This window comes from Tenrec ecaudatus, chromosome 9, assembly GCF_050624435.1.
Source record: "Tenrec ecaudatus isolate mTenEca1 chromosome 9, mTenEca1.hap1, whole genome shotgun sequence".
Classification (NCBI taxonomy): domain Eukaryota; kingdom Metazoa; phylum Chordata; class Mammalia; order Afrosoricida; family Tenrecidae; genus Tenrec; species Tenrec ecaudatus.
This window is the reverse complement of record NC_134538.1, coordinates 160,319,426-160,344,841: the sequence shown is the minus strand read 5'-3', so window position 1 is coordinate 160,344,841 and position 25,416 is coordinate 160,319,426. Positions and strand designations below refer to the sequence as shown.

General features: G+C 43.6%; 1 protein-coding gene across 1 annotated transcript; it reads left to right on the top strand.

Annotated features, from left to right (window-relative positions):
* The first annotated feature begins 9,826 nt into the window (after positions 1-9,826).
* On the top strand, positions 9,827-10,699 carry LOC142456635 (olfactory receptor 2A2-like). Its single transcript, XM_075557785.1, has one exon. The coding sequence runs from the start codon at positions 9,827-9,829 to the stop codon at positions 10,697-10,699; it is 873 nt and encodes a 290-aa protein (XP_075413900.1).
* Positions 10,700-25,416: the final 14,717 nt, after the last annotated feature.

Sequence of the window (25,416 nt, the reverse complement as noted above, 5' to 3'; positions counted from 1 at the left end):
GAAAGTAAGGAACAAACCACATTTGCAAGGATGAGGGATGAAACGGGGGGCATTACAACAGACCCTAATGAAATCAAAAGAATAATTACACAGTACAATGAAGGTCTATGCTCTAATGAATTCAAGAATTTGGAATATATGGAAAAATATTTGGAAACACAATCCCTCCCTAAACTATCCCAGATGGAAGTCAAGAACCTCAACAGACCCATAGCACTAGAAGAAATAGACAAGGTAATCAAGGGATTACCAACAAAAAATCCCCTGGGTCAGATGGCTTCACAGGAGAATTCTACCAAGCATTGAGGAAAGAACTGACACCAGTCCTATACAAATTCTTCCAGAACATAGAAAAAGATGGAAAACTCCCAAACTCTTTGAAGCTAGTATAACTCTGATACCTAAAGCGGACAAAGATGCCACAAGAATTGAGAACTATAGACCAATATCCATCATTAACATTGATGCAAAAATCCTTATCAAAATACTGGTTAGTAGAATACAATGACATACTTAAAAAATAATTCACCATGACCAAGTGGGATTCATACCAGGGATGCAGGGATGGTTCAACATATGAAAGACCATCAGCATTATTCACTGCATTGGCAGGAAAAATGATAAGAACCACATGATAATATCAATAGACATAGAAAAAGCATTTGACAATATCAACACACATTCCTGTTTAAGACACTCAAGAAAATAGGAATAGAAGGAAAATTCCTCAATATTATACAAGCTATATATGAAAATCCAAAAGCCAACCTGGTGGTTAACAGAGAAATGATGAAAACAATTCCACTGAAAACGGGGACCAGACAAGGATGTCCCATGCCCCCAATCCTATTTAACATCAAACTGGAGGTTCTAGCTAACAACATAAGACAGAGGAAAGATATTGAACTTATTTATGTGCAGAAGGAAGAGACTAAATTATCATTATTCGTAGATGATATGATTCCATATAGTGAAGATCCCTTAAACTCCACAAGCAGAGTGTTGGAAGCAATAGAGGAATATGGCAGAGTGGCAGAATCCAAAATCAACAAACGTAAGTCTATTGGACTGCTCTACACATCAGACAAGATGATAGAAGAGACGATTAAAAAGGCAGTACCCTTTACAATAGCCATGCACATTTGAAATACCTAGAGATATACCTGACTAAAAACCAAAATATTTGTATGAGGAAAATTAGAACACTACTACAAGAATTCAAGAGTGACCTCAACAAATGGAAGAATATTCTATGCTTGTGGATTGGCAGACAATATAGTAAAGATATCAGTGCTGCCCAAGGCACTATGTAAGTTCAATGCTGTCCCGATATAATTTTCCATTCTTCAAAGAATTGGAAAATCAGATTACCAACTTCATATGGAGGTAGAAGAAGCCCAGAATTAGCAGAGAACTCCTCAAGAAGAAGGACAAAGTGGGAGGGCTTGCTCCGCCTGACTTTAGCACGTACTATAAGGCCACAGTAGTCAAAACAGTGTTGTACTGGTATAATTACAGATATTCAGACCAATGGAAAAGAACTGAAGACCCAGAAATAAAAATATCAGCATACAGGCAACTGATCTTTGATAAGGACCCCAAAATTATTAAATGGGAAGAAGATGCCATCTTCAATAAATGATTCTGGAAAAATGGATACCTACCTGCATAAAAATGAAGCAAGACTCTTCACTCCACGCAAAAGAATAAACTCAAGGTGGATAAAAACCCAAACAATGGGCCATTAATGAGGGAATTGGGACAAACCTGAGAACCTTGGCACAGGGAATACATAGGCTATCAGAAATAGGAATGGATACAAATACAGAGGAGTCACAAATAGACAAGTGGGATATACTGAAGATGAGACACCTGTGTACATCGAAATAATTCACCAAGAGAGTAATAAGAGAGTCTACCGACTGGGAAAACATCTTTAACAATGACACATCAGACAAAGAGGCCTTATTACTAAGATCTACAATACTTTGAAAGCTTACAGTAAGAGAAACACTAACCGCCCACTAAGGAGATGGACAAAGGACCTGAACAGAAGTTTCACAGAGTCTGAAATCCAAATGGCCAATAAACATATGAAAAAATGTTCCCAATCATTAGCCTTAAGAGAAATGCAAATCAAAACAGCTATGAGATACCACCTAACACCCTCAAAGATATCCCAATTAAAAAAATCAGAAGGCAACAAGTGTTGGAGGGGTTGTGGTGAGATAGGAACTCTCATGCACTGCTGGTGGACTTGTAGGTATGTACAGCCACTATGGAAATCGATTTGGCGATTTCTAAAACAGGTGGAAATTGAGCTACCATATGATCCAGAAATCCCCCCTACTGGGCATAAACCCAGAAGAGGCAAGAATCAAACCAAGGCAGGACATCTGTGCTCCAATGTTCATTGTGGCACAGTCCACAATCACAGAGTGGGAAACAACCCAAATTTCCATCAACGGATGAATGGATTAAAAAGCTGGGGCACATCACTAATAGCAGTGATGAACGCATAAAGCATATCGCCGCATGGGAAGAACTGGAGGAAATTATGCTAAGTGAAGTAAGCTAAGCACAAAAGGACAAGTATAGACTGGTGGATTCAATTCAGTGACCGTATAGCTAGCAATTCAATGAAAAGCCTGCTCCACCACCAGGTTGCCTTTACTGGGGTCTCAGTGTTATTTACAAATCACAAATCCCAATTGAATTACGGGAGCCCTGGTGAGATGGTGCTTACACATTGGCCTACAAGGTAAGAACTCCTTGTTTTTGTTTGTCTGTTTTGTTTACTGATGTGTGATATGGGGGATCTTTCCATATGCCTTTTTTAATGTCATCTGTATGCCTTCTTTGGTGAGTTGCCTGGGAAAACGCCTTTTATTCATTTAGTAACTGAAGTTTCAGTATGCTTATCGGTGAGTCTTAAAAGTTTTTATAGATCATGGTTATTAATTTGTGATTAGATCTGCGCTTTGCAACTTTTTGTCTTTTCATTCTCTTTTTTAAAGCATTTTATTAGGGGCTCACACAACTCTTATCACAATCCATACATACATCAATTGTATAAAGCACATCTGTACATTCTTGGCCCTAATCATTTTCAAAGCATTTGCTCTCCACTTAAGCCCTTGGCATCAAGTCCTCTGCTTTTCCACTCCCTCCCCGCTCCCCCTCCCTCATGCACCCTTGATAATTTATAAATTATTATTTTGTCATATCTTTCCCAGTCCGGCACCTCCCTTCACCCCCGTTTCTGTTGTCCGTCCCCCAGGGAGGAGGTCACATGTAGATCCTTGTAATCGGTTCCTTCTTTCCAACCCACTCACCCTCTACCCTCCCAGTATCGCCCCTCACACCCCTGGTCCTGAAGGTATCATCCGCCCTGGATTCCCTGTGCATCCAGCTCCTACCTGCACCAGTGTACATCCTCTGCTCTATCCACACTTTCAAGGTAGAATTCGAATCATGGTAGTTGGGGTGGAGGGAGGCAGGGCAGGGAGGAAGCATTTAGGAACTAGAGGAAAGCTGTATTCTTCATCGGTGCTACATCACACCCTGACTGACTCATCTCCTCCCCTAGACCCCTCTGTGAGGGGATCTCCAGGGGCCCACAAGTGGGCTTTGGATCTCTACTCTGCACTTCCCCCTTCATTCTCTATAGTAAGATATTTTTTTTTCTGATGATGCCTTATACCTGATCCCTTTGGCACCTTGTGATCGCACAGGCTGGTGTGCTTCTTCCATGTGGGCTTTTTTGCTTCTGAGCTAGATGGCCGCTTGTTTATCTTCAAGCCTTTAAGACCCCAGATGCTATGTCTTTTGATAGCCGGGCACCATCAGCTTTCTTCACCATATTTGCTTGTTCATCTGCTTTGGCTTCAGAGGTTGTGTTGGGAGGGTTAGCATCACAGAATGCCAATTTAATAGAAGAAAGTATTCATGCATTGAGGGAGAACTTGAGTAGAGGTCTAAGGGCCTTCCTCCACCTTAATACTAAACCTATAAATATAGGCACATAGATCTATTTCTCTATCCTCATATGTATATTTGCTTATGTACATGTCTTTGTCTAGACCTCTATAAATTCCCTTTGCCTCCTAGCTCTTTCCTCTATTTCCCTTGACTTTCCTCTTGTCCCACTATCATCCTCCATCCCCACCTGGGTTACAGCTATACCTCTTCGTTACCTTACCCTTGATCATTCCCTACCAGGCCTGCCACTCCCACCTCACCACCAATTTGGATCCCTTGTTGTTCCCTTGTCCCTGGGTTTGCTAGCACCACTTCTTTACCCCCCACCGCCCCCTATCCCAAGTCCCCCGGGAACTGTCAGTCCCGTTGTTTTTCCTCCAGATAGTTCATCCAGCCTATCTTATTTAGGCAGACCTGTGAAGATAATAACATGCACAAAAACAAGACAGAGAAAAAACAAAGCAACAGTATGCAACAAAACAACAGCAAATCACTGAAAAAGAACAAAACAAAACATATCAAGAAAGAAAACTTGTAGTTTTTTCAAGGATCATTTGTTGGCCTTTAGGAGTGTTTTCCAGTCCAGTCTGTTGGAGCACCATGCTCTAGCCCCAAAGTCCACTTTCAGCATTCCCTGGGAACCTTGCTGCTCCATTCCCTTGCTGTTCCGCTGCACTCCCCCAGTGCTTTGCCTCGGTGTGGTGGGATCAGGTCGGGTGCAATTCCCACACTGTGTCTCCGGTGCTGTCCCCTGCAGGGTCATGGGTCAGTGATGGAAGTTATGTCTCATAGTGGGGCTGGCCATGTGGTCCTCTCTGTGGACTGGCTTCTCTAATTGGGGTCATTGTCCTCAGGGCCTGGTGGGCCAGGATGGGCTCCACTCTCTCCTACTCCCCCTTTATATGCTCCCATGTGCTCCGATCAGTAATGTCTCTCTCCCGGAGCTGCAGATTCAGTGCCATCCTTTGAAAGAAATTATTCTTGGAGGAGGGGCAGAGTCCACGTAGTAGTTGGTATTGGGGCCGACCACTCAGACTCTCCACTGGTTCCCTACTCTGTGCCAGCATGTTGCATTCACATCTAGGAGCACTGGGTTCAGGTCTGGTCCCTCTTTCCCTGTGGAGAAATAAACAATGCCCTCCACTTGTGTGGTTTAGTGCCCTGTACTACCGCTCCCCATTTCTTTTCTTTTTTTCCTTTCCCCACCTCCTTTTTAGTTGGCTACCATATGTATCCTGGTTGTGGGCTTTTCACGATGGCTCTTTTTGCCAAAGCAGCCTGACTCCCTAAAATCCCACCACTGTGTGTTCTCACACGGGAAGGTAGACCCTCGACCTATCGGAAGAATAACCTGGTCCCATCCCGGCCCTCTTAGATCTCTGCCCAAACAGTGTAGACAAATGTAAACGTTCCCTGCCGCCCACCCCACCCCTAAATAAACTCATATAATTTTTTAACAGAGGGTTTAAGATAGTGGTTCTCAACCTTCCTAATGCTGCAACATTTTCATACAGTTCCTCATGTTGTGGTGACCCCCAACCATAAAATCATTTTCATTGCTACTTCATCACTGTCATTTTGCTACTGTTATGAATCAGGCTACCCCTGTGAAAGGGTCGTTTGACCCCCAAAGGGGTAGTGACTCACAGGTTGAGAACCGCTGGTTTAAGAACAAAGAAAGAAAGTTATTCTCCTTGAGGTTATGAGTCTAGTCAAGTCCGGGGAATGTCGACAGAAATTACAGAGAATGCTCAGAGGAATGGGGGTGATGAAGATTGAGTTACACATCTTATGGGGGTATTTGAATGATCAAATCCATTCTACAGAAAGGAGCCCCGGGGCCCTGTGGATTAGAGATTGAACCAAACTGCGAGGGCAGTGGGACAAACCCATTAGTCACTCTGTAGAGAGAGACCATCTGCTCCTGTGAAAATTTAGTCTCAGAGATGCTATATAAAATGACTATGGCAAGGTGTTGATAGAATCAGGTATCAGGCATCAAAGAACATAAAATCACATCATTGTGAATGACGGGGAGTGCGTAGTGGAGACCCAAAGTTCATCTGTAGACAACTGGAGATCTTACAGAAGGGTCACAGGGAGGAGATGAGTCAGACAGGGTGCAGTATAGCACTGATGAAACATACAATTTTCCTCTAGTTCTTCAATGCTTCCTTCACACCCACTATCTTGATCCCAATTCTACTTACAAATTCAACTAGACCAGAGGATGTACACTGGTACAGGCTAGACCTGTAAACAGGGAATCGAGGACAGATAAACCCTTGACGGCCAAAATGAGAGTAGCAATGCCAGGAGTGTAAGGAGAAGGTTGGGGAGAAAGGGGGAACTGATCACAATGGTCTACATATAACCCCCTCCCTAGTGGACGGAAAACAGAAAAATAGGTGATGGGAGACACTGGACAGTTTAAGACATGAAAAAATAATAATTTACAAATTTAAAAGCCAGGAGGGGAAAATGAGGAGCTGATACCAAGGGCTCAAATAGAAAGAAAGTGTCGTGAGAATGATGATGGCAACAAATGTACAAATGTGCTTGACACAATGGATGCATGTATAGATTGTGATGAGTTGTACAGTGATGAGTTGTTCGAGCGCCACTAAAATAATTTTTAAAAATAAAATAAGATCACTCTGAGTCAGAGTCTACTCTCTGGCAGTGGTTTGGGGGTTGTGATATGCCCATGTGTTATGTCCTGTAATTTGTGATGTTTTCCTCTAGTTATGGCCCTTGAGATGATGGGAAACCCACCGGCATCCTATGAGATTCTATCAGCTCTTACATTTTACCTGAACCCCCCCCCCCACACACACACAGGGAAAATCAGTCTCAGGCAATCTTTGTTAATCTCCTGGGAAAGGATTCCATGTTTTCCTTTTCCTGCAGGAATTATGTGTATGCGTTTAATGACTTATGCAGCCAGGGACAAATATCTAAGTTCTCGAGAGAATCTAGAGACCTCTTTGTACTCAACTGGGGAGAAAGTAAAGCCCGTGTGTTTTGTGGGGCGCAGAGAACCACTGCGTTATGTTCCTAGGCCATCAGCAAGTGCAGTGAGTGCTCCTATTGCTGGGAGCTCTCACTCATGGGGAGTGTGCTCAGGGGCAAGAGAGCTGACTCCAAAGTGCGCCTCTCAATGAAGAATTTAGGGGCAATGGCCAGAAATGACCAATATATGTAGGAGGAATTCACCTGTACTGGTAGGTGGCTTGTGGTGTGGGTCACGGCAGTAGGATGGGGAAATAGCAGAAATCGCTTGATCTGAGAGGAGAATGGGTATTCTGTGGCTGGCTGTCTTCTTGCCTCATAGTTAACATCCTAAGTAGTGAGGCTGGCAAACAGAGATGGCCCAGGGGGGACCTTCCCCATCCCAGTGTGGTCATGGATCTTCTGACTCCCCTTCACATTGTTCCCCACATCAGGCCCAGTGTAAGTGATTAGATGCCCGGATATGGCACCAATGAACACATGAGTAAGGGGCAGAGAGAGTGAAGGACCCCATACGCTGCCCATGGTGCCCACATGGCAGCCACTGTTGTGCAGGGGAAGCAACTTCCCACACACCAGCTGAAGGTATTGTCTTCCAGAGATGTCAAATGACTGACCCTACCTCACCCCATGGCAGTTATAGGGCAAAGAGATGGCACTTGGGGTTTCTCCTTAATGTTATTGCCACCATCGCATTTACTGCTAAACTCAGTATCACCAAGCAGTGGTCAACAGGCCCAAATGCAAACTAAACATAAAAACACTGAGAGTTGCCATAATATTAGTTTATTGCCTATGCTGAGAAACCAAATTAATAAGTGTGCCTACAGTATGTTACCCCATTGAAAGCCCTCCAATTTGCTCCCCAGAATTGATGAATATCACACTATGATAGCATGTCTTTTAGGAAAATGTTTGTATAGTCACAGATTGGAGGAGGATAACTGCAGCTGAGTGTATTTCTGAAAACTGTTTTGAGAAGTGCATGGGTTACATGTGCAATGGAGACCACTGCATGTATAGAAGTACACACTGCCATGTAATTTATCTCCATTAATTAATGTTCATTTCGTTGTATGTTGTAATTTAAATTCACCCATCTAATGCCTTCACTGGTGTTTCTTCCATGCAATGTGGTAATTCCTTACCACTGTTCCATATTAACTTTACTTTTATTATTCCATTAGATTTATTGGAAATAAAATGAATATGATAGTACAAAGATGAGGAGTAAAGGATTTTAATAATAAAATTAAGAAATGAGCAAAATGAATATCGAGATAAAATAGACAGTAACATCTTCAGGTATAAGATGAAAATGCTCCTATTGGGTGATAATAGACCATACACATGTTATTAATTTTGCTCTTTAGAGGTTAGATGTTCTTTCATCATTGCTCATGGTTTTCCTCAGTGACTATAAAGTTGTATGCAGTTGTGGTTTTCTGCCCAGTTTCTGATCAGTAGACAATTACTGCTGTTCCTAAAGTTATCACCTGGATGTTATATACAAGCCTCCCTTTCCCAATCATACTCACAGAAGATAAACCATCCATGCCATATTCATCTGATAATGTGTTCTTAAAGAAATATCACAACACCTTAATAAACGAGATATATTAAATTGCATTATTCACTATAATTTTCATTATATGTTTTTTTAAAATCACAGCCAAATAATCCCCTTCAACCATGAAATCCTAAGAGTACAATATAAATTTTAAGTAAAACTTACAACTTTTCTAAGTCACAGTATTTGCCCACATTGCATTCTCTAGATGTGTGTTTCAAATTGAATATGGCATTGTTTCACACACAAAATATTTTTGGAGTTCCCTTTGCATCACAGTGAACAACGTCTGTGGTTTTATCAGACAGACCAGTGTATATGACAATGCGTAGCCTCAGGACATTTCATACAAGAAATGGAACATGACACTCCAGTTAACTGGGCTTCGGGGGCAAACTCCTTATTATTTTATCTTTGATAATGTCTTAGAAAACAGCTAGCTATTTACTGTGACAAAAGAGTTACCTTTACTGGTTTCATTGGCCAAGGTGGCATGTTTAATATGAGTTTGCAGGCCCTCTACATTCGTCATCCAGTGGTGCACAGTATAACCTGGTAACTAAAGCACCAGGGCCCATCATCGCCCTTCAAATGGATCTTAACCCAGACTTTTATCTGGTCATTGTGGCAATAAGTCATTTTTAACCATGGGGATATCAAATTCCAGGCTGTCCCAGGCTGTTAAATTTCTGCAATGAGCTCAAAAGATAAACTTACTGAGAACATAGACATGCGTTCATGAAGGACCTTTCAACGTTGTCCAGTTCAACAAATTCCTAACCTACACGTGCAAAGGAATATGCAGTAACCTCCTCTGGGTTGAATTAGGTCCCCCAAAGTGTGTGAATCTCTACAGGATCCAGACAATGGTGACAAGACCTCCTTAACATAACAAAATTAGGTTCAGAATACATGGAAATAAGTTTGGTTAAAAAATAGTGAAAACTGGTAAAGTAATAAAATGTCTACCACCATCTAATGGTCCTCAGATAACTACACTTGGTGCTGTAGAGCAGAAGTACTTTATGGCTTGACTATCCCTCAGTCCAACTTTTATCGATCCAAACCCGCAGATATTCCCCTTATACTTGTGGTTTTCAAATAGTTATTGGTTAAAGACAGAATGCTGTGAACAAAATGAAGGGAAAGAAAACATAAATGTTTCATCTGAACTTGTTAATGGTAAATACCTTCTGTTTATGTCACTTCTCTAGATCTGTTCTTGCAGTCACGTTTCAGTCCTTGACCACCTATCACTAAGGAATGGGCGGCAACCAAACATGGGTCACAGAATTCATCTTGGTTGGATTCCAGCTCCAGGCAGACATGGAGGTGTTCCTCTGCTGGGTCTTCTCTTTAATGTATGTCATCAGTCTCCTGGGGAACGGGGCCATCCTGACCCTTATCTGTCTGGACCCCAAACTGCACACCCCCATGTACTTCTTCCTTTCCCACTTAGCGGTCATTGACATGTCCTATGCTTCCAACAATGTCCCCAAGATGTTAGTGAACCTCGTGACCCTGAAAAGAACGATCTCCTTTATCCCATGCATCGTGCAGACATTTTTATATCTGGCTTTTGCTCACACAGAGTGCTTGATTTTGGTAGCGATGTCCTATGACAGGTATGTGGCCATCTGCCACCCCCTACACTACACTGTCATCATGAGCTGGAGACTGTGCACTGTGCTGGCTATCGCTTCCTGGATATGTGGATTTCTTCTGTCTATGGTTCATGTAATTCTCCTCCTGAGACTGCCCTTCTGTGGACCCCACGTGGTGAACCACGTCTTCTGTGAAATTTTGTCTGTCCTCAAATTGGCCTGTGCTGACACGTGGATCAATCAAGTGGTCATCTTGGCTGCGTGTGTGCTAGTCTTAGTGTGCCCTTTATGCTTGGTGCTGGTCTCCTACATGCGCATCCTCTGGGCCATCCTGAAGATCCGGTCCGGGGAGGGTCGCCGAAAGGCCTTCTCCACCTGCTCCTCCCACCTCTGCGTGGTTGGGCTCTTCTTTGGCACAGCCATGGTGGTTTACATGGTACCAGACTCACAGCAACGACAGGAGCAAGAGAAGATGCTGTCTCTGTTTCACAGCCTCTTCAATCCCATGCTGAACCCCTCATCTACAGCCTGAGGAATGCTCAGGTGCCTTCTACAGAGCTTTTCAGAACAGGACCACATAAAAGCTGAATGCCACTTCTCTAGGAGATGTCACTTCATAAGGACTTCATGGTCAGAATAATTATCTAACAAAGAACTTTGATATAAGGGTGTGAATTGACCACATTGGAAAAAGATAATGGGCCACATTGGTTTAGTGTGTCTCCCTAGAGAGTCCTGGGAGAATTGGCATAGCCATAGAGAATTGGCGTAGCCTCACTGTACCCTTAAGAGAAATTGGGGAGTTAGGTTCACATTGTCAAGAGTCACATCCTGAGTGCCTGAACCAAGTGATGAGCTCTTCTGTCTATTAGAAAGTGTGTGTCCCAATCATGGCCCCCATTCCCTCTTATGTGTTCCCGCCTCTAACTGTGATTTATTGATCTACCACCAAGCTCTCTTTGCTTACAGTTTCTTTGCTCTCCCATGTTTGTTATAAACTCTGAATCTCAGCAAATCTGGAATTCCATTATGACCTCCTGCTAAACACTCTGTTATCTGGATGATATGTCTTTGTGTTTTTTTTTTTTGTCTTTTCCTATTTAAGATGTATTTAATGTATTTCCTGTTTAAGATGTATTTAATGTTAACTTATATTTCAGACTCAGACTGTCATCTGTAGCCAGAAACATCTCACAATATCAATTGAGAGGCCAAAGTAGCAATGAATGAGTTTCACTACTGGGTAGCTTATCATCTTTACATGCTCTGATTGTCATAGTATCATTTCTAGTAAAAAAAATCAATAAAATATTTCTATCTCACAACCCCTGTATGGATATACTCATTCTTTCTTTAGAATTGATTTTATTTTGTTAAAAAATATGTTTCCTCTCTTTTTCTCATATTATATATAGAATTAAAGGCTGATTTAGTCTATGCGCTATTGCAACATGTTCAAGTCTAACACATTTTTGCATTTACTCTTTAAAAGTTGAAACCATGGATAGAACACATTCAGAAACTAACATCTCACTTCATTGCATCTCTTATCCTTTTTCATTAAAAGAAAAAGAAATAGCAAAAGTAAACAAATCAATAATCTCTAGCTACAGCAATATGAAGGATGCTTAAGTTTTTAAAAGATAAAAATCCCATAGTCAATAATAATCACATGGGAGAGGGACTTCCAGGTAATGCCCTGCAAAATGACCAGTACTTCACAGGCCTTCTCTATATGCCCGCTTCTTCTCATGTTATCAAGGCATTAAAACCACTCTTTTTTTCAACTATATGGTAATTGCTGTATTGTAATTTAAAATTATAAAAAGTGGATAGCTAATTTTTTCACATTTTTTTTTACTTTTTAAAATTTATTTGAAGAAATCACAGGGGTCAACACACCCGGAGTGCAATGGGTGAGCCTCACCCTGGGAAAACCACCTTCATGTGGATAGCTAATTTATAGCTTACATTAAAATTTAAAATAGCATGCATCTCAACTATAACACAGTGGTGCCATGAGAATTTCCATCTCAGCAAAAACAACCATGTAATCTTTACAAACTATTGAAAATAGCTGTTCACAGACATTGAGGTAATACGCAGCTGGGAAGACATTGGAATCCAGATCCAGTCTGAGGGTAGAGATTGGGAACCAGCCAAGAGATTCAGCTAAGATTCTAAAAAATTCCATGTCTTCTGAGAAGGACCATGCAATGTAAAGAGTTTTTTTTAAACTACTATAATATCCATAGATGCAGAAAAAGCACTTGACAACATCCAGCACCCATTTCTAATCAAGACACTCATGAAGATAGGATTGGAAAGTAAGTTCCTCAAGCTCATACAAGCTATCTATGAAAGACCAACAGCCAACATCATAGTCAATGGAGAAAAGACAAGAACAATACCACTGAAAAAGGTTACAAGACAAGGATGTTCCCTATCCCCACTTCTATTCAATATCATTTTGGAGCTTCTGGCTAACAACATAAGACAATTGAAGGACATCAAGGGGATCCAAATGGGAGAGGAGGAAGTGAAACTATTGCTACGTACAGACGACATAATCCTGTACATTGAAAACCCCAAAAGCTCTACAGCTGGTGTACTTACAGCGATAAAGGAATATGAAGAGTAGCAGGATACAAGATCAATAAACAAAAGTCGGTAGGTTTTCTATACACATCAGACAGGGCTTTGGAAGAGGGGATTAAGAAGGAACTACACTTCACGGTAGCTAAGAACAAACTGAAATACCTAAGAATATATTAAACAAAAAATACTAAAGACTTATATAAGGAAATCTATAAAACCCTACTACAGGAAACCAAAAGTGACCTCCATAAATGGAAGAACATCCCCTGCTCATGGATTGGAAGGCTTAACATAATAAAGATGAGAGTCCTACCTAAAGCACTTTACAAGTTCAATGCTATACCAATTCAAATACCATCAACCTTCTTCAAAGAATTGGAACAACTGACCACCAATTTCATATGGAGAGGGAAGAAACCCAGAATTAGCAGAGAACTCCTCAAGAAGAAGGACACGGTTGGATGACTCACCTTATCCGATTTTAATGCCTACTACACAGCTACAGTGGTCAAAACGGCCTGGTACTGGCACAACGGCAGACACCCCAACCAGTGGAAAGAATAGAAAGCTAAAGAGTAAAACCATCAGCATCTAGACAACTCATCTTCAACAAAGGCCCCAAAACCATCCAGTGGGAAGTGGATGCCCTTTTTAACAAGTGACGCTAGAAAAAATGGACATCCACATGTAGAAAGATGAACCAAGATGTTTACCTCAACCCATGTACAAGAACAAAATCAAGATGATCACAGATCTAGAAGTTAAACTCCAAACCATTAAAGCCATCAAGGAAGGAATTGGACTAACCTCAGAGCACTGGCCCAGTGAACTCATAGGCTCACTGCAATAGGGAAGGGTATACACACAGGTTAACTGGAAATCGACAAATGGGATTTAATAAGAATAAAGCACCTGTGCACCTCAAAAGACTTTACCAAGAGGGTAACAAGACAACCCACAGACTGGGAGAGGATTTTTAGTAATGACACATCGGACAAAGAGATCATTACTAAAATGTACAATACCATCAGGACCTGCAAAAGGAGGAAAACAGTTAACCCCCTAAGGAAGTGGGCAAAAGAACTGAAAAGAACTTTCACTAGGGAGGAGACCCATATGGCCAATAAGCATATGAGAAAGTGTTCCAGGTCCTTGGCCACAAGAGAAATGCAAATCAAAACAACCATGATATACCACCTAACATCCCTGAGGCTAGCCCAGATCAGCAAATCAGAGAGCAACAAGTGTTGGAGGGGCTGTGGTGAAGTAGGAACCCACCTCCACTGCTGGTGGTCGTGTAGACTTGTACAGCCACTGTGGAAAGCAATCTGGTGATACTTAAAGAAAATGGAAATTGATCTACCTTATGACCCAGTCATCCCTCTACTGGGCATATACCCGGTGGAAGCAGCAAATAAAACATGACCAGTCATATGTGCTCCAATGTTTATTGTGACACAATTCACAATTGCAAAGACTTGGAAACAGCCTAAGTTTTCATCGGCAGATGAGTGGATTAGTAAACATTGGCACATACACACAATGGAGTACTATGCAGCACTGAACAGCATGGATGATCACAGGAAACTCATTGTTTTGTGGGAAGAGCTGGAAGGAATTATGTTAAGCGAGGTAATCCAAACTCAAAAGGACAGGTGTAACATGAGTCCCCTGAGGTAAGTACAACTAGCATGCCAGGAATAGACGACTAAACATCTATCTCACAATAAATGGGTGGACGCATAGATAATTGGAGGGAGGGCAGGCCACACCTAGGGAGGTACATGCGAGCCCAGCATAAAGAAGGGGAAGTGGGGCAGGTGGAGGGAGAAGCAGGGTGGGGAGAAACCGAGTGGATGGTATGGGGGGAACAGGGCACTAATCCACCTGGGGGAGAGTATTGGTTGTGTCCTCACAGAACTGGAACATGCATACTGAACCCACCATGACATGCCAAACCAGGAGGGCAGCGTAAAGCACAGTAGGAATACACAAATAGACTGGACCATATACCAGCCCCAACCAGAATTAGCCCGACCCCCACAATTGAAGGGAGTACCACAGAAAATGAAAATAGATTGTCTGGTGTGGGAAAGGAACTGACCTACCACACCACACCCAGAAGGAAGCTGAAGCAAAGGAAGGAGGAAGAACGGAGCGGAGCACACCTGGGCCCACCAAGTTCAGAGGACGATAGCCCGGCTCGAAGGGCCCATTTTACAGAGAGAATCATATAGCTGGCCCCACAGAGAGATGCGACATCCTGAACTGACCCATAGCCCTACGCAGGACAGCACCTGAGACACAGTGGGGGATGTGCGACTGACCTGACCCCACCACACTGAGGCAAAACACTGGAGGCGTGCAATGAAGCGGCTGAGGAAGCAGAGCAAGGAGGTCCCGAGGGACTATTAAGGATGGACTTTGGGGCCACAACGTGGAACTCCATCAGACTCATTCGGAAAACACTCCTAAAGGTCAACAAACAGACCTCGGACTACTAACAGGTTTGTTTGTTTGTTTGCTTTTTGCTGTTTTTTTTGTTTTGCTTTTTTGCTATTTTTTTCTCTTATTTTTTATTTTGTATGTCAGTGGCTTTTTTGTTCATTAGCATGTCGGTGTTGCTGCTGTCGCTGCCATGTTCTTGTGTGCCACTTTGGTACTGTCAAAGCCATCCCCAATTTTATGAACATATTACTATATCAGCAGGTCCACCTCGATAAGATAGGCTGGACAAACAATGTGAGAAGAAAATAATGGGACCAACGGTCCCGGAGGGACATGAGAGTGTGGGAAGTAGGGGACGGGAGGAGGTGTTGGCCAACCCAGGGACAAGGGAACAACGAGTGGTTCAAAACCAGTGGAGGGAGGGAATGAGAGGACTGGTAGGGAGTGACCAAGGGCAAGGTAACTGAGAGGAATTACTGAAACCAGAATGAAGCCTGAACATGGTAGTGGGACAGGAGGAAAGCGTAAAGAAATAGAGGAAAGAAGTAGGAGGCAAAGGGCATACATAGAAGCCTAAATACAGACATGTACATATGTAAATATATTTATGATTGTGGGGGAAATAGACCTATGTGCATATATGTATAGATTCAGTAGTAGGGTAGCAGATGGACATTGGGCCTCCTCGCATGCACTCCCTCAATACAATAGCACCTTGCTCAGCTAGACGGTCATTTCATGATACCCACCTACCTGACATGATCGCTGAACAGACTTGTGCATAAGCAAACGTGGTGAAGAAAGCTGATGGCTTTCAAAAAGATATAGCATCAGGGGTCTTAAAGGCTTGAAGGCAAACAGAGGCCATCTAGCTCAGAAGCAACAAAGTCCACAGAGAAGAAGCACACAGCCTAAGTGAACACGAGGTGTTGAAGGGATCAGATAGCAGACATCAAATAACAAAAACCATCATTGTGTGATCACCTTCTCTACATAAACGCTGAAGACGAATGTGTGCATAATTAAGTGTGGTCAAGAAGGCTGATGGTGCTGGCTATTGAGCGATATAGGGTCGGGGGACTTAAAGACTTCAAAGTAAACAAGCGGCCCTCTAGCCCAGAAGCAACAAAACCCACATGGAAGCAGCACACCAACATGTGTGATCATGAAGGGCCAAGGGGACCAGGTTTCAAGCAAAAAAGGTGGGGGGAAATCATATCATTGTGAATGAGGGGAGTGCCTCATGGGGAGCCAATCCCCATCTGTAGACAACTGGACATCTCTTGCAGAGGTGTAGTGGGGAGGAGATGAGTCATTCAGGGTTCCGTGTAGAAATAAGGAAACTCGCAACCTTCCTCTAGTTCTTAAACGCTTCCTCCACTCCAACTATCATGATCCCAATCCTATCTTGCAATCCTGGTTAGACCAGAGGATGCACAGCGGTACAGTTGGGATCTGGAAACATAGGGAATCTAGTACAGATGAACCCCTCGGGACGAACGGTGAGAGTGGCGATACTGGAAGGGAAGGGACGTAGGTATAACCTCCTCTCTGGAGGATGGGCAACAGGAAAGTGGTGAAGCGAGACGCCGAGCAGTGTAAGATAAGATAAAATAATAATTTATAAATTATTAAGGGTTCACAAGGGAGGGAAGAGCGGGAAGGGGAGAGGGAAAAAAGGAAAATGAGCTGATTCCAGGAACCTAAGTGGAAGGCGAATTTTGAGAATGATGAGAGCAACGAATGTATAAGGTTACTTTACTCAATTGATGTATGTATAAGAGTTGTATGAGCCCCAATAAAATGATTTTAAAAAAACACATAGATATAAATAAATAATATTTAAATTAAAACAATGAGTCCCATTTCATTGAGCACACACTCTTACAGTCTGTGAAATTAATTACTTGTCTAGTTACTCCTTGTTCTCTTATTAAATTAAACAGTTACAAAGAGATAAGTAATAGGGAAAATGTAGAATTACAATATACAATTTATAAGAGAATGAAGACAATTAGAACACAATAACAGAAAAATAAGTAAACTATATCGAAAGTTTAATATTGACACCTAAAAATGACTAATGTGATAAAGGCCTAGCTTCTTCCCTTGAGGGCCTCCAACCCACTGCAACCACTTCTACTGCATGAGGAAACTTGGTGTAGGCATTGACGAAGAGAAGGTGACAGCGGAGGCTCCCAGTGCTGCTGTTCCTGATGAGATTCCCGCTGAGAGGCTGATGAGGACACATGCTGCATGGTCATGGAAGAAGGAGATTAGGCCATTCTACTCTCACACTTTGTGCGCTCTGCACTGGGTCCATCTGACTCCACCTGCTGATACTGCGGGTTTCCCCTCTCCTGTTCTTGTGTGTAAGGTGGGATCTTAGCCCTCCAGCCTGTCCCCTCCCTGGTTTCAGAATGGGGTAGATGTTGTGTAACTCTGCAGTTCCTTTCTGTTTATTTTGTTCTGAAATTAAAGTATGCAAAATAAAGAAGATGCCACTTTATACCAAAAAAAAAGAGGATAAGATAGAAAAAAGCTTGGATGAAGTAAACACACTAATTTCAAAACACACCTTAATGAACTAACACAAAATAACTCTAAATATTGTTTTGTGGTTGCTGTCAGTTTCCAAAGAGTTGGATGTGACTCGTAGCAGCGCTGTGTACACGGGCTCACAGCAATGCCCATCCTTTCCTGACCCTCACACTGTGTCCTCGGTCTGTGCTCACGGTGAAAGTCACTGACCAGCCGAACTCATTGAGCCTCTTCCTCTTTCCCAAAGACACGCGATTTTACCCAACATGCTGTCCTTCACAGTGGACCGGTCCCTCCGAAGAAGCCCTGGTTGCCTAGTGGTTACTCACGAATCTGCTAACCACAAGGTCTCTAGTTCAAAGCCACCACCAGCCCGTCCAAGGAAGAAAGATGAGGCTTTCTACTCCTTGTAACAAGTTGCAGCCTCAGAAACCCACAGGGGCAATTCCACCCTCCCCTAACTCAGTGGCAGTCAGTTTGTTTCATTTTGTTTTGCTTTGTTTAGTGGGGAATCCCTCCTGAGAACAAAGTACAGGAGACAAAGTCTCACATTCTTGCTTCTAAGACTTCCAAACAGATTAGTTAGCTCTTCTAGGAGTCTATGATGTATTCAAGAGTATTTGCCAATGCAATTAATCAAAGACATAAATTCTTGCTTGGTCTTCCTACTCATTTTCCATATCTACCTTGCACACACATACAAAACAGTTAACGAGAGCTTAACTTGAGTCAGATGCACCTTAGTCTTTAAGTGACATCTTGCTTTTTAAAATTTCAAAGAGATCTATTGCAACTGATTTGCCAAATGCAGTAAATCATTTTAATTTTTTTGATGGTATTGATTATGGATCCAAATAAAATTAAATCCTCCACACATTGATTGTCCTCTACTCTTCATGATGCAGCTTATTAACTTATTTGTGAGGTTGTTTCCCCTCTCTCCTGAGTTGGAATCAATATTGAGCACGGGATGCTTTGATCTATAGTAAGTGCTTCACGTCCTCTTCTTTCCCAGCAGACAAGGTTTATCATCTGCATCTTTCTACTTGTTAGTGAGTTCCTCTTATCCTGCGGTTGCTTCTTCTTCGCCAGCTGCTCGGGCTGTTTGCTCAGGCTGCAGAGAGCACGCGAGTGAGGACGGGCCACCACCCGACGCACATACTTCCCGATGATGAATTCCCAGGACATCACTGTTCTCTTCACACGGCTGTCCGTGGACCATGTCCAGGCTCCCAGTAGGACAGCTACGTGTTCCACAATCCTCATGATTCACAGTGTTGCTATCATCGTAGGGTCCACACGGTCTGTGCCTTGGCCTGGTCAATAAAACGCAGGCAGGCCGCTCTGTACTTTCAGGCAAGCTCCACGCGAAATCAGCGATGCGATTCCGCTGCAACCCCTCGTGTGCATCCCGCTGGAGCCCCTGGCACGTCCCTGTGGATGTTCTGCTGCGACTCCTGCGGAATGACGGTCAGCACAAATTTCCTTTCGTGTCATCTGAATGACGACGCTGTTCTACAATTTCCATATTCTCGTGGGTCCCCGTGCTGTGGAATGGGCACACACATGGACCTCTTCCAATTGGTTGTGCAAGTAGGTGTCTTCCAAATTTCGTGACACCGACAAGTGAGATCCCAGGGCTGCATCAGCTTCTTCTGACACTTAAGCGGGTGCTCTGTCATGTCCTGAACCTGGCTTTTCACTAACGCCTTCCATGCAGCTTGGACTTCTCCTTTCAATGGCTTTGCTCTGGACCACATGCCACCTCCTGAGATGGCTGAATGTTGGCCACATCTCTTTGGTACAGTGATGTGTGTTCCTTGCAGTATCTTGTGAAGCCTCCTGTATTCTTCAGTTTAGTGAATAATTCAATGCAGCTCTTCTAGCCATTGTCTTTGTCCCTCCCACCAAGGAACCTTCATTTTATGAATGATGAATCTTGCTAAGAAAGTGAGGGGAATTTCTGGTTGGTTGATTTGCTTTGGTGGTGAGTGAGTGATTGTTAACGGATTCCCCGTGATGGTCCTCCTGCTGGATATAAAGTGAATCATCTCAGAAAGAGAAACAGGGGTCTCACTACCAGAAAAAGAGGAGATCAAAGAGAGATGCCTGCTCTTTGGACAATGAGATGCCTACACATTGACCATCACAATGCAGAAGACAGCGGTGATACCCAAGGACTGGCAGAAGAGAAGAAGCAGAACTCACTCTCAGCCAGAGCATGAGACAGAGTCGTGACTTGCCAGTCCACAAGCAAGTAAAGCTGAGTGCTTTGGACAGAATTCTGGTTGATGGAGTGTGGTGTCTCTAAACACTTAACAGGAGGAGCTGGGCTTGCTGGTGCAGAGAGCTGGGGATGTGTGCATTCAGACGAAGGCTTGCAGTGGAGTCGCGTGCCCTTTGAGCACTTGTTAGTGCTCACAAAGAGCTAGAAGAACTTTGTGATATTGTCCAATCAGGGCAGAGGTCAGAGCAAGGGGCTGAGGACCAGACAGAGGGCTGACTGTGGACACAGCCCAGAAGAAACAGTCCTGAGTAACAACTGTATTGTGAGCATTTCTCATCTGAATTGGCACCTCTTCACTTCCCTAAGAAGCGCCATAATTATGAACGTACTCTGTGAGTTCTGTGTTTTCATTGTGCTGAACTATCAAACTCTGCACAAAACTATGCAGAGCTGTGGGAGATGTGTCCTGCAGCAGTCAGTATTGTGCCCATAGGATCCTGCAATATTACAATTCAAGGCTTGAATTTTCCCTTTAGTGTCTTTACAACACAGAATATGTTCTTCCTTCTGAATGCCCAAGCCAGATCGTTGCAAATTTATTATATCGACTTATTTTGTCTTCATTACCAGAATGTCTACATTACAAAAAAAAATCTAAAGGGCATCCTTTTAGATGCCATTTAGTCTGAAGAAACAGGATTCCATTTGGAAAAATAAAAATACAATAAACAAAAACCTATAAAAGGATATTGTTTGGGTGCAATATAGCACCCAGGAAACATACATCTTGCCTCTAGACCTGTAATGCCCCCCGCCCACCCCACCCCCACTGTCATGCCCGCAATTCTACCTTACAAATCTGGCTAGACTACAGCATATACACAGGTACAGATAAGAGCTCAAAACACAGGGAATCCAGGACAGATAACCCCCCTCATGATCAGTAATGACCAGGTGGGGAAGGGGAAGTGGGGGGGGTGGATGGAGAAAAAAGGAACCAATCACAAGGATTGACATATAATCAACTCCCATGGGAGACGGACAACAGAGAAGTGGGTGAAAGGAGACATGGTCAGTGTAACACATGATAAAATTTTTATAAATTATCAAGGGTTCATGAGGAAGGGAGGGTAGGAAAGGGGGGGAATTAGCTAATACCAAGGGCTCAAGTAGAAAGAACAGCTTTTGAAAATGATGACGGCAACATATGTACAAATCTGCTTGACACAATGGATGGATAGATGGATTGTGATGGATTGTGATAAGAGCTGTAAGAGGACCCAGTGTGATGATTTTTTAAAAGGGGTGGGGGGATAAGTAATAGCGAAAATGTAAAAGAAGAGCAATGTGTGATTTACTACATAAGTCAGGAAGGAAGTAATAAAAAATCAGATTCTAGTGCACCACTAAGAGTGAGACATAGATGGGTGCCCGCTCCTCCGAGGTCCTCCTGGGAACGTTTGGGACTTGTAACATTGTGGAGAAAATTCATGAAACTATCCCGAATGGGTGAGTGTGGACAGCTGTCATCTGGGGTCCTAGCTATGACTTAGAAGCAGTTCAGGGGATCATCCTTGCCTGAACAACAGCTCTCCTCCTTCCTCTCCAACTCCCTCGGAAGCAGGACAAGGTGGGAACCACCACCCACTGCCCTCTGAGGAGATCAGCACCTGTGGTTTCGCTGTTCACCTCTACGGGGAGCATGCGGGGCAAGAGAGACCTGCTAATTATCTCCTGCCCTGCACAGAGCGCCAGGCCAACTGGGACGGTGCCCCGTGGAGATCATAAGGCCCGCCCTTCTCAGAAGAGCAGGGAGAAGAATGAGACTTTTCCTGGGTGACTCTCAGGTGAGCCGCAGGCTTCCAGGACATCGGGAAACGGCCGCGTGGACAGGATGCTGGTCTCCCTGCTTGAGGCTTCATCGTGGTCCCCGGGCAACAGTGGCTTGTAGCCCCCACTTCTCCAAACTGCCTTTGCCTGTGAGTTCTGGTCAGATCGACACTAGCAGCCCTGGTTTAGTTGCCTCTGCGTTTCTCACTGCCACATCCCGTGTCTTGCTGAGGTACGTTCTAGTCTCCTGATGCTCACATGGGGCCCTTGATCTTTGCAACTCGCCGTGTAGGCAGAATGAAACATCAATACTGCTTGACTGTCTAATTTCTGAAGTGAAAATATACATTTGTAAGAACTGCCTTTGTTTCATATTATGCTTCCGTATGATGTAACTATTAAAGGCAACCACTTAGTTATAAAATGCTGGTCTTCAGCTGACACTGGAGGCAGAAGTCAAATATTTAGATGCCTAAGGAGGAATTCCCTGGGCCCTTCGTATCAAACGTGCGATCTTGTGAGACTGGGTCTGACTCAGAGGCCGCATCTTTACAGCTTCGCCCTCAGAACAACGGCAGACACATAACGGGAATCAACAAGCACCTGTGAGAGGCTTTCCTTTCACCGGCTGGGTTGAGCCTGACACCAACCACGGGGACATGCATAGGCAGTGTTCCGAAGCCAGAGGGAGAATCATTTAACTTCTGCTGCCTTATCACTTGGCCTGAGAGCCCTGGTGGCATTGTGAATGACCAGTCGGTTTGCTAACTGCAATTTAAACATGCCAGTTGGTCCTCAAGAGCAAGATGAAGCTTTTGCTTCCATAAAGATGTACAGCCTCAGAAACCCAAAGAGCCAGTCTACCCTGTTCTATAGACTCACCATGAGTCAGAATTGGCTCCATGGCAGTGCCGTTGTTTTTAAAAAACATATCCTTTTCTGGATATTAAACTTGCACCTATTTATAATTTTGATAGATTATAGGCAGAGCATTTAAATGGAGGACTATTGCCCACCCCTGCTCTCATCGAGATAAGCTGAGTGTGAGCAAGGACGTGGTCTCATGTTTGTGCTTGTGAGTTTGATTTGGGGTCTGGAGCTGGCAGATGATTGAGTTCAATCTCTCAAAGAATTCAGAAGCCCCTTTGCAGCAACCCTTTCCCCTCCCCCAGAAATGCCCAGCAGCTGCCAGCCAGCCTGCAGACCTGGAGGCATCACTGTGCATGCTGGGCTGTGACCCTCAACACCCAGGAAGTGACCAATCCTGCATGGGTTTTTTGTTTGTTTGTTTTTCTGTCTATTGATCTTCATCTTAAATCACCAATGTAACACAAAACTAGTCACCCACATGAACTATCATCTGAATATTCATTGTGGAAAGCAAAGCTAAAATGAGATTATTAGGCTGAAAATAAGTCTTTGAACATCAGCAGGATGAAATTTTGTGAGCTCTCTCTGAGGGCAGTGAGGATAGATACAGAAGTGGAGAGAGTCTGGGTAGCAGGGAAGAGGGGAGCAACACTGGCTTTGAAAAAGTGTGCTCTGGCTCTAACCTCAGCTACCTGCCCCCATGACCCTGTCCAGCTCGAGGTCACCCCACCTGCACGGTTAGATCATCGGCAGATATGTTACCTCAGTTCATTGCTTTTAAACCAAGAGAACAACTGGTTACTACAAGCAAAGAAAAATGTAATTGGAGAATATGGAACAGTTCATCAAGTCAAGTCAAAGTTGTGCATGAGACTGGGATGGAACAAAATATTTAACTTGAAACTTTAGCATTTGTAAAATCATGGACACTGTGGAACAGAACACAGACGTAAAGGGAAATGAAGTCCGAGAGGCCACCATAGCACAAAGGAGCCTTGAAAACATGGGGACCAGACTAACCCAGTCACAGGACAAATACAGCATAGTCCTACTTCAATGCCATCAGCAAATATACAGAAACTAGAAATTATTAGTGGAAGGCGGGGAAAAGGAGAGTGGTGTTTGTTTGCTGTTTGTTTTGCTGGCATTGAGTTTGTGTTCATAATTGAATACATTGAGAAACGACAGCATTGGTGACACACTATGAAAACTGTAATGAATGTCATGGGAGAACAAATGTGGAAATGTGTTGCATTGGTAGATGTTTGGGTGTGAATATTTTCACCACAATAAAAAGTGATGTCATCATCATCATCAACAACAGAAAGGAGGTATGCACACACATATATGTACAAAGGAACATCAGGAAGTCTTGCTACAAAACCATAGTCCACTTCATTAAGCAAACATGCCACAATGGGAAGCGGTTTTTCTCATCTTCTCCTCTGTCTAGGTCTATATGCTTCTCCAAGTGGTGCTTCCAGCCCTCTAACCCCTTCCCCTAAGAACTCTGAGCTCCTCTACTTCCGTCACGTCAAAGGGGCGCTGTGAGCACCATGGAGGAAGTCAAGGCACGTTCCTTCCTGTTGTTCTCTGAGTTGGGGAAACAAAGAGGAGTCTGGAGGGCAGTGCCGGCTTGTAGGGTGGATGAGATGAGGGTTCCCAGGATATTCCCATCACCCGGCCCCTGAGACCCCCCTGAAACAATGAGCACGTGCACTGTCCAGGTGGAAAAGAAAGTTCCTTGGCACAACTGTCCTGACCTTTTTCCAACCACAGCAGTTTGCCGTTTTCTTGAGACCTCATCCTAGCGACATCCCTTGAGATCACCCCTCAAGATGACTCCTGTGGGCGCCCCAAACAGTCAGCACACCTGAGCTGGCTCCTCCACCTTGAAGGCATGTGCCCAGCAGATGCCTTCAGTAATCACTGCTTTGATTGGACCTTCCTTATTTTTCGAAAGACTTGCTAATGAGACGAAGACAGGTGTATGACTGAGAGAACTGGGCTGCAGCTGCCCAGGAATCACAGAGGTATATTTAAACACGTTCTTGTTTTGTGTTGAGTCAACTTGAACTAGAACCTGAGTAGCAAAACTTTTTTTAACTTACCCTAACATATATTTTAATTATTTTAAGGTTACCAAATCAAGACTTCATTTATTTTATTTGAAAACACAGACACACACACACACACACACAGACTTAGAATAGTCACTGCAGTGTTTCTTTTTAAAAATGATTAAATTGTGGATTAGGTGGTGTGTGGGGGTGTGGTGGATTATGTTTCAGACCATCAGTTCTACATTCAGCAGTTCAAAGCGCACATCAAGCCCCTCCTCCACCCTGACTGCTCTTCTCCCCTTTATGGCACTCTGTCTTCCCTTTCAGGGGCCCTGGCGCCATAGTGGTTACTCACTCAGTGGGCAGCTAACTTCAAGGTCAGCAGTTCGAAACCTCTAGCTGCACCTTGGGAGAAGGATATGGCTTTCTACTTATGCTACGAGTTACACTCTTGGAAACCCACAAGGGCAGTTCTACCTGTCCTATGATATCACTATGAGTTGGCATCAACTCAACAGCGGTGAGCTTGGTTTGGGTTTGGCCTCCCTTTCATGGAAGTCCATACCTGTCAGCGATCTAGTCCACTGCTTCATCTCCCACCCCTGCTCACCCTGTCTGGGAACGTCCAAGGACGCTGTCTTTTTGTTTTTTCTCCTTGTAGTTGGGATCTCA

Excerpts from the sequence above, each read along its gene's own strand:
- LOC142456635 (XM_075557785.1), top strand. The coding sequence starts at position 9,827 with ATGGGCGGCAACCAAACATGGGTCACAGAATTCATCTTGGTTGGATTC.